This window comes from Cyprinus carpio, unplaced genomic scaffold (assembly GCF_018340385.1).
Source record: "Cyprinus carpio isolate SPL01 unplaced genomic scaffold, ASM1834038v1 S000006531, whole genome shotgun sequence".
Taxonomy (NCBI): Eukaryota; Metazoa; Chordata; class Actinopteri; order Cypriniformes; family Cyprinidae; genus Cyprinus; species Cyprinus carpio.
This window is the reverse complement of record NW_024879196.1, coordinates 346,250-356,714: the sequence shown is the minus strand read 5'-3', so window position 1 is coordinate 356,714 and position 10,465 is coordinate 346,250. Positions and strand designations below refer to the sequence as shown.

General features: G+C 33.1%; 1 protein-coding gene and 1 long non-coding RNA gene across 3 annotated transcripts; one reads left to right on the top strand and one right to left on the bottom strand.

Annotated features, from left to right (window-relative positions):
* Positions 1 to 473: 473 nt before the first annotated feature.
* Positions 474 to 3,908, bottom strand: LOC109103683. Of its 2 annotated transcripts, none has more exons than XR_006159433.1 (4): positions 3,777 to 3,908; positions 2,517 to 2,630; positions 1,803 to 2,010; positions 474 to 1,386 (listed from the first exon to the last, which is right to left on the bottom strand). XR_006159433.1 is itself a non-coding variant. In XM_042754498.1 (4 exons), exons 1-4 carry the CDS (start codon positions 3,228 to 3,230, stop codon positions 922 to 924), a joined length of 831 nt encoding a protein of 276 aa, XP_042610432.1. In that variant the 5' UTR covers positions 3,231 to 3,301; the 3' UTR covers positions 474 to 921. The 2 variants fall into 2 exon arrangements, 1 of the variants encoding a protein (XP_042610432.1); XM_042754498.1 differs by lacking the exon at positions 3,777 to 3,908 and adding an exon at positions 3,187 to 3,301.
* A 461-nt stretch (positions 3,909 to 4,369) lies between these two features.
* LOC122143917 lies at positions 4,370 to 7,062 on the top strand. Its single transcript, XR_006159430.1, has 4 exons — positions 4,370 to 4,417; positions 5,420 to 5,455; positions 6,390 to 6,530; positions 6,925 to 7,062. It is a non-coding gene; the product is annotated as an uncharacterized LOC122143917 (long non-coding RNA).
* The last annotated feature ends 3,403 nt before the right edge of the window (positions 7,063 to 10,465 follow it).

The window sequence follows — 10,465 nt, the reverse complement described above, 5'->3', positions numbered from 1 at the left end:
AACTGATCACTTAATTTATGACTTATGTTGAGATGCCTCGACAAATCATGAACTCATGCTAGTTAATGACTAGTTAATAATGAGTTAACCATCATGTGCCCCTTCAAGTAAAGTCATGACATAAAGATGCCTCAACAAATCATGAACTCATGCTAGTTAATGACTAGTTAATAATGAGTTAACCATCATGTGCCCCTTCAAGTAAAGTCATGATATAAAAGATGCCTCAACGAATCATGAACTCATGCTAGTTAATGACTAGTTAATAAATGAGTTAACCATCATGTGCCCCTTCAAGTAAAGTCATGACATAAAGATGCCTCAACAAATCATGAACTCATGCTAGTTAATGACTAGTTAATAATGAGTTAACCATCATGTGCCCCTTCAAGTAAAGTCATGACATAAAGATGCCTCAACGAATCATGAACTCATGCTAGTTAATGACTAGTTAATAATGAGTTAAACCATCATGTGCCCCTTCAAGTAAAGTCATGACATAAAGATGCCTCAACAAATCATGAACTCATGCTAGTTAATGACTAGTTAATAATGAGTTAACCATCATGTGCCCCTTCAAGTAAAGTCATGACATAAAGATGCCTCAACAAATCATGAACTTACATTAGTTAATGACTAGTTAATAATGATCTTGTCACAACTTGTCACATTGGTTTTCTGATTTGTAAGTAAGAACAATTATCAATTCGCCACATTTCATTGTCATTCAAAATTCCCTGTGTCCAAATACTCACTTCCTTATTTAACTGATACACTACTACTAATAATAATAATAATCTTAATAATAATAAAAATAACTAAATAATCTTTATTAGAATATATTTTGTAATGTATACAAATGTTTTAGAATAAGTCAGCCATTGAGCATTAAACACACATGTAACAAGAAGATAGGATTTGTTAGACTGGAAATTGATGGTAAATGTCTCTGAATAACCGTCCAAGGACACCTCTTCTGTGCCTTTCACCAAGCCAGTTGGTCCATTCAATGAGAGCGAGATGTTCTTTTAACATTTTCTCTGTCCTGTTTCCTCTTAGTCTCCACACCCTTGTTTTATAAGACAGCCATGCTCGTTCTAGATGCTGTGAATGGGCTCCAGTGTTTGGGTCTACAAACCAGTGACTGTGATTGACTGTAAAATGTCTGTAGCCCATATTTGCCAGCACACCTCTGTAAGCTCTCCACTCATCTGAGATCAGGATTGTACCTGGACGCACATGTTTGACAATAATTGGAATTAGATGATTTCTTGATCTTCGAGTGACAAGACGCAATATTGGCCTTCGCAGATTATGTTTCACACCCAGCATTCCAAAAACCCACTTCCTTCGCCTCCATGTGGTAGATGCCCTACCCCGTCCATACTGCAAAAAAAAAAAAAAAAAAAAAAAAAAGAAAGAAATATATACTGAGAAGAAAAAAAGGTGATAATGTCAGGCAAAATTACAATTATGTTCTGTATACAAATAGCTAATAATTATACAATAATTATTGTAATAAGGTTACACAGCAATCACATAGCAATGTTGCTTTTCTTCGGTTCTTTTCCTTATATAAATGACTTTAGTAATAATCATAAATAATAATTTAAAATTGTACTTTTGTACAATTTTATTCATTATTGCTTACTAGGACGAAGAAAAGTCATGATAGCATTATTTACCTTCTATCATTCTAAAGCTTAACTGTATAAAGCTGACTAGACCTTAATTCACATTGAGTGCATCACAGCTGCTTCATCTCTGTTGCAAACCACAGCACTAAACTCAATAAAACTTACCTTTCGTTTATGACGGAAATTGCTTTCATCAATAACAACAAATTCTTGTTGACCTCCCATCTGCTGCCTTCTTCTTTTTTGGTACTCTTTCATAGCCTTGGTACAGATCTTTCTCAGGACCTTAGCCATTCTGGAGAGAGTTTTAGAACTTCTAGCAATCCTGTCCTGCATCATGTCTATCTGTCTCAGGTGCAATCCTTGAGAGAACCTGTGCAATGAAACATCAATAATTTACAAAAAAATATCAAACCATTACAGCACAAAACAGCCCATGTGTTCTAAACTAAGATATAAAATGACACCAAATAGACTTCAAATTGTGATGACTGGCTGGTATACAGTAGTAGTAGATATATTATTATTATAATTGGCACAGTGCTTGTGCTATTAGTAATGAATGGTTATACTGTAGCAAAAACATCAAGTTAGTCAAACTTTTTCCTTGCAGGGATAGTACTACTACAATAAAACCTGTTTGACAGAAAATGAGCTCTAGCATGATGTGCATGTAGGGTTATAAATGTGCAAGTTTTGAGATCTTGTTCTGCAACAAGTAAATGCCATGATTTTTATACATTGGTCCTGATAGGTGTTTTTAATGTCTATTTACTTCTCACCTCGTACTGTATACAATTAATATACTCTATACATTCTACACTCTCATGCTAAATTTCAGAGACATTTAAGGTAAAGGTAGACAAGGGAATGGCTTACCTGTAAATAAATGTTAACCATGATGGCAAGCTTATTTTTGATTTTTCAAATAAAGATCCTGTCCTTACAGATCGGCTGCTTTTAACTCCACGATGATTTTTAGATCTGCACACCCTGTGATTCAAAAGAAAATACTAATTAATGTTATGGAGAGGTATATGCTCTGCTTGTCAAATTTGTAATATAATGTGTTCTTCATTCACCTTTTTTAAAACATATTTTGAAGGTTCTATCACTGATTTTAGCAAGTGAACTGACTCATGAACAATTATCACTAAACAAACAAACAAAAAACAGCTGTGGATCATTCAGGTAACAGCAGAGTATGCAAACTTTTGAACAGGGTCTATTTTTTTTGTAAATTGAACTAACGTATTGTTTTCTCTTATGGACTATATGCATATGTCTTTTACTAAACAAAAAATATCCCACTCATTTTGGTAAAATAATTAACATTTTGCAGTTTCTCCAAGGTGTATGTAAACTTTTGACTTCAACTGTACGTATGATTCACACAATTTGGCTAAATAGGCCACTGTTCATGGTCATATCTTTGCAACATTTTGAACAGTCATGAAACCTACTCCTAACTTGTTCTGTAACAAGGCAAAGTAAGTGTAGGCTAATTCCAATAGAAGAAGAAGATATGCGGTTTCCTACCGCGACTCACCAGTTATATCCATCAGAAATTTTACTGTTCCTGGTCAGTTTCATCTTTTGGCCACATCTTGAACAAAGTACTCTGCTTGTGAGTAGCTTTTTCTTTTGAAGCCATTTTATTACTTTGAGCTTTCCCCTTTTTTGAGGGCTTTTGAACCGCCATTAGCAACAATTTAGTCATTAAACCCGCCATAGTGAAGGGTCGTTCCTTCCTTAACAATTCGTTATTTTTGAACAAATCTTTGATGTGAATCGGCAAGAACGCGTCGTCTCTGGGAGTGACTCGTTGAGTCGCGCATATGCATAACATTCAATAGATTCTGCACTGTCTGTAATTAATTCGCCTGTTTCCAATCATTTTCGAGTCGTTCGTTGATGACATGATGGACCAATAAGCTTAACCAATGCAGTTTGAACATTCCGAGCAAGAAAAAGAATTGATTAGTTTGGACCGTTCGAGTCTTTGGTTTTTCGAGTCTCTTCGTTCATCACCTGACCGTCCCAGTAAATTGACCAATATTTCAGTGCTCGGTGTTAACATGAAGCATAGCCATAACATAATAAACATTTGGAATAAAATTAAAACTTTTGGAGTGGTACCTTCGTTTGAAGTCTTTACATGCTGGGACAACTCCAAAGAAGTGCAAGACCCATCAGAATTGCATGTTAGTATTAAAGGTGGACATACTTGTATTTTGAAAATCGCTCCAATGGCAGATGACGAAGAAGAAGAAGTGGTTGTTGCACCCAAAATCGAACGCAAACTAGACAAGGAAAGCAAAATAACAAAAATACAAAGTATGCCAATTAACACAAATCCAAAGTATGGTGCAGCTACAGATGGTAAGTGTTTAAAATGATAATGATAACGAGTGACTAAAGTGTTACATTACGTTAGAGTAAACTAGAAAAATCTGTCTTTGAATTGGTAACATACCAATTACGTTCAAATGTAAGCAAAATATTCAAGTAACGTTAGTTGAAGCCATTGATATATTTTGGGAAATACCCACTGAGGTCTTATATTAAATATGTAACGCCTAATATAAATAAAATTGTTAATCAACGGTGTAGTTTTAACCACCATGACCGCTTCATTGAGTTAAGACTTGAACTTGAGTACTGGACTCATTAGAATGTGAACTAACCAGCCTTTTCTTTACATTTACAGTCCCTGTGTCTGCTGTTCAGGAAAAATGCAGGATCCAGTATGCAGACTGCACAGCAAGTGTGCAGACAAAGTAGGCTTATAAATGCACATCTTTTTATGTTTATAATGTATCAAATCTTTAATAGTTTTTATTAACCTTTCATAGGCTTTTATTTTAGATGAGGCACACACAAGTTATACTATATACAGTTTTTTGTAAGTGCAGAGATGCCATTCTTTTGGATTCATCTGGATATCGGATTAACGATTTTGAATGAATTTGAGATAGTTCTAACATAGAATCTGCAACATTTCTGATATAATTACATAAACGTACAGTAGGTCATAGTCTGACACATTACATGTCAGCTGTAACAGTTATGCATTTTGATTAACTGTAAATTCTAACTGCATTTGAGTTCTTTTGCATTTAAGAATGCAACATTAGTCATTAAAATAGTTCATAAATCTGTTGTTGTTTAAAAAGAGTTTCATTTTCACACTGCTCAAGAAATATACTGTTTAGTGTTTACTTTTTACTATTATCATTGTTAAAAACAGTTTTTGCTCCTTAACATTTTAGTGAACACAATAATAGATCTCTCTTTTTCAAATCTTGCCACAAATGTTTGAAATGATTTTAATTGTAAAAAAAAAAAAGTACAGAGTGAAGACATTTAGATTATTTCAAAATGGTAATTTGATAAATGCTTTAATTAATGTAGTGAAAATATTTAATAAATACAAATAAATGCTCACTGAACTTTCTATTTATTAAAGAATCCTGAAAAGTAAAACATAAATTCCAGTTTGTCCACAGAAAATGTAAAGCAGCACGATTACTTTTAACATTGATAATAATCTTAAATGTCTCTTGCGTATCAAATCAAATTGTAATGATTCCTTAAAGATCATGTGGCACTGGAGTATTTTTTTTTCCAAGTGAAGTAAAATTCTGCTTTTTAATTACACCAATAAATTGTATTATGTACAATTAAAAAAACAAAATTGTATAAAATTCTAATAGTACTTTATAGTATTACTGTTATCACATTAGAATGTGAACTTACCAGCCCTTTCTTTACATTTACAGTCCCTGTGTCTGCTGTTCAGGAAAATGCAAGAACAGGTATGCACACTGCACAGCAAGCGTGCAAGTAGGCTACTCTGGTCAATGCACATCATGTTTCAAAATACTATAATAATTTTAGATTTGGATGAGCCGCATAAAAAAGTGATACTTTATACAGCTTTTTGTCAGTTAAAATTGCAAATGACCTTGCGTTACATGTACTTTGAATAATACATTAAAATAGAGAACTTTTTTTATTGTAATTTTTCACAAAATTATTGTTTTAATTTTTTTGATCAGATAAATGCAGCCCTGGTGAACAGAAGACATTTTTCAAAATCATAAATAACTAATCTTTCCAAAAATTTGAAAGGTGTTTTAGTAATAACAATTCTATTAATACTTTGTTATATTATATGATTAAATGATTATTTATATTTTCACAGAACATTGTACTGTACATTTTAAAGGCACAATATGAATTTTTTTTCGCTAGATATCACAATTTCAAAACAATAACAGAGGCAAAGCTTGATGATGCAATAACTGAGCATGAAACTATGCACGTGCTCAGTCCTTCACTCAGTCTAGTTAAGTATGTGTAGCATATTCATGCAGAAATGGCATCATTGCTGGGCAACTATGGCCAGGGATGAGTCATTTCTTAAACCCAGAATATTTACAAATCTTTGAGAATGTTTGAAATAACACAAGTACACAGCTGTACAAAATATATAATACTATGCAAGTGGTTTTTGGATATTTTATTGCAAAAATGTTACACATTGTGTCTTTACTCACTTTACTCATAGTGTCTTAACAGAAAAAAAAACGCTGCTTGCAGAAGTGCTCAGAGCACTTTTAATAGTTTTTATTTTTATTGTGCAATTTTACAATGTACAATAACTCTTTCATAAAAGTATTTATTTATTCTTTTATGCCAACATTTTTATGAATGTTTAAAAATTCTTGTCATTTTCTTTACTTTTAGAAGTTGCACCCACCATACAAATACAATTCCAAAATGCAAAGCAAACAATAGAAGTTCAAAAACAGAAAATCCTTCACCTGTAGGATACGGTTAACTCTCTGACAGAGGAGAGAAATTATCTTCGTGCAAGACTTGAAGATGGTAAGTTACCCTCCAGCCAGTCACATTGTACCCTACATGAAGCAACTTAAAGGGTTAGTTCACCCAAAAATGAAAATTCTGTCATTAATGACCCTTATGTCGTTCTAAACCCGTAAGACCTCTGTTCATCTTTAGACACAAATTAAGATATTTTGGATGTAATCCGAGAACTTCCTGGTCCTCTATAGACTGTATAATCATCAGTTTAATCAGTTTATTGTCAACTAAAAAAAAAATTAGTCTGGGAGAGCCCAATGTATGCAATCACTTTCAGTGCTGTTGAATTATATTTGTCCATAATTTTGTGCTTGTACAGTTTGGAACATTTGCAGTTTTATCCATATTTTGTTTAAGTTTACTTTGTTCTCAGTTAATTTATTATTGTCTGTCACAGCTTTAATTCAGAAGGGTCCCTCAGAAGGGGTACCTACACAGACTGCAACTACAAGAAAGAGCAGTACTTCTGAATCTTCAAATTTTTCAACTTCCGAGTCCTCTGATTCTGAGCCCCCAAAACACAAAAAAAGAAAGGTTAAGGAGAAACACAGAGCGAAAAGACATAAGAAATCAAAGAAATTGACTTCTGACTATTCCAAAAGAGGTATGTCATTTTAATAATGATACTTTATACAATTTTTCCTTTGCTTAGGATAAGTAATTTCATAGTCACCCATCTTATAAAAGTTTGTTTATTTTATTTTTTCAGTGCATACCCCAGAAGAATCGCTGAAGAGGTACTACAAGGTATTAAACCTTGTAAAACAGGGCCTGAGTAAGGCAGAGGCCTACAACAGACTAAACGTTGACAGGAACACAATAGTCATCCAGGCTCCAATTGCAGAGTTAGCAGCAGCTAATCCAGAATCATTCCGCAAGCTAAGGCAGATGTTTAAAAAGGGAGATAGCATCCTGAAATTTGCCGAAAGCTGTCTTTGTCTTTGTAAAGAAAAGGCCAATGAGGATGTGATTTAAACAAATGAAAGAGGCAAATGACCTGCTTGACATAAATAAAAAATGAACAATAAGCACACATTATAGTTGTTAGGGGGTTGTTCTTGTGTTTAGGAATTTGTTTAAATCATTTAATCCTGACAATGTTATAATGTTCATATATAAATTTTTATTATAAAACGTGTGGTTTGCACATTTTTATGCATATGTTACATGGGTTCACTGCAAATTGAACAACAGTGTTTATGTAGGCATTTGTTTTAGGTTAATAGTAAATTTTATAAGGGCATTGATATTTGGAAATGTTTATTTTCAGGTTTTATTTTAATTTATTTGATTTTTATTTGTTGTGCTTTACTCTTGTGCTACTTTTACAGTGCTTGTTTTTTCTTTAATAAATCTAGTACTTATATAATGGTTGATTTGTACTTCTGTTTAACATTTTAACTCATCTTTAGCTAGTTGTACTAGGCTAAATAAGATTCCAAACTTTAGTCTTTAATACTTAAGGGGAAACTTCTTTATAATCTGTAACATCAAACTCATTAACTAGTCATTAACTAACGTGAGTTCATGATTTGTTGAGGCATCTTTATGTCATGACTTTACTTGAAGGGGCACATGATGGTTAACTCATTATTAACTAGTCATTAACTAGCATGAGTTCATGATTTGTTGAGACATCTTTATGTCATGACTTTACTTGAAGTGCACATGATGGTTAACTCATTATTAACTAGTCATTAACTAGCATGAGTTCATGATTTGTTGAGGCATCTTTATGTCATGACTTTAATTGAAGGGGCACATGATGGTTAACTCATTAACTAGTCATTAACTAGCATGAGTTCATGATTCGTTGAGACATCTTTATGTCATGACTTTACTTGAAGGGGCACATGATGGTTAACTCATTATTAACTAGATATTAACTAGCATGAGTTCATGATTTGTTGAGGCATCTTTATGTCATGACTTTACTTGAAGGGGCACATGATGGTTAACTCATTATTAACTAGTCATTAACTAGCATGAGTTCATGATTCGTTGAGGCATCTTTATGTCATGACTTTACTTGAAGGGGCACATGATGGTTAACTCATTATTAACTAGTCATTAACTAGCATGAGTTCATGATTTGTTGAGGCATCTTTATGTCATGACTTTACTTGAAGGGGCACATGATGGTTAACTCATTATTAACTAGTCATTAACTAGCATGAGTTCATGATTTGTCGAGGCATCTCAACATAAGTCATAAATTAAGTGATCAGTTACACATGCAGTATAGTTTCCAGGCTATTTAAATAAGTAAATGGAGGTATGTATTCTTTGAGGTTGGATGAAACAGAGTAACATAAAGGAAAATCACTTGAAACAAAATGAATTTAGGTAAAGTATTTGTAACCGAATTAATTTTCACGAAGTTATCCATGATGTGGGAACGATGTACAGTAAATGATAATGAAATGCAATAATCCAACTGAAGCACATCACCTTAATACACTCCACATTTACGAAACAACATTCTTCCTGGAAATAAATATAATCAGAGCTGTCGTCAAGAACAACATTTCTGGTAAGTTGTTAACCAGGGATAGTGAAAAGTACATTTTGAAATGCTTAAAAATTGTCTGCACCAGTCACGTGTACAAGTCAGGAGTAATACTGAAGCGTGGTGTATGTGTGAAATGCAATAAAACAGTGCAAGATTAGTGCTGATCAAGTTGATACAGTTCTGAGCGATGTCTGCTGTTCCTTCTTTCTTCTTAAAGAGTCAACTTGATTAAGCTGATCATTCGTTGTTAATTAACATGTTAACTAACAAACGTGTGTTAACGTGTAGTTAAGGTGGCTGTAGTTAACACATGAATCCTCATGATTCCAGGCGTAGCTAAGGTTAGTCCATCATTAATTCCTTATTGGTCCATTAATTAGTTCATGATTAATAAACTATTAATTCAGATATTAGTACATCATTAATCATGTACCCTTATTGTAAAGTGTTACCAAAAGTTCTATAGCCTTCATTATCTCTTCTTTTTCTATTTCTTTTTCACAATGTTTTTTATCTTCTTTTTCTGCATTGGCAGTAATTTGCTGTAACAAACACCTTTTTTCTTTCTCATCTGTCTTATTTGTTCTAAAAAGGTCTTCATAATAACATTTTATTTCTTTTAGGATTTCTTCTATTCCCTTCACTGTTTTACCATCTTTCCCATTTATTTCCTTCATTACTTCTGATCTTCCTTTCCTTTTCTCCAAATTAAAAAAAATTGTACACCTCTCTCCTTCCACAATGTATTTTGCTTTGCTTCTCATCATAGCTCCTTTACATTTTCCCTCCTCTATTTTCTTTAGTTTTTCTTCCAAGACTATTATTTTTTGTGTATCCCCGCTTCTCTTTTTTTGCTCTTATCTTAATCCCCTCCTTATTTCTTTTTCCTTACTCTCTAAACAGTTTTACTGTATTTTATTGAAAAATTCTTTATTTCATATTTTACATTCTCCCACCATATTATTTTATCCTCTACATACATCCCATCCTCTTTCTCTTTTTTAACTAATTTTCCAATTTCCAATTTATAACTTTCACTCTTTAAAAGCTCTGTTTAAAACCCATACTCCACGTCCTCTCTCCTTTTTGTTAAAAAATCTATCTTTAATGAAACCCTTTTATGATCACTCAGAGGAGAACTGGTCAGAGGAGAACTGGCCCCCCAACTGAGCCTGGTTTCTCCCAAGGTTTTTTTTTTTCCAATTACTTCACTGAAAAATATTTCACACATACCATCTATCGCCTCTGGCTTGCTTAGTTGGGGACACTTCATTTACAGCGATATCATTGACTTGATTGCAAATTATTGCACAGATACCATTTAAACTGAACTGAGCTGCATGATGACATCACTGAATTCAATGATGAACTGCCTTTAACTGTCATTTTGCATTATTGACACACTGTTTTCCTAATTAATGTTGTT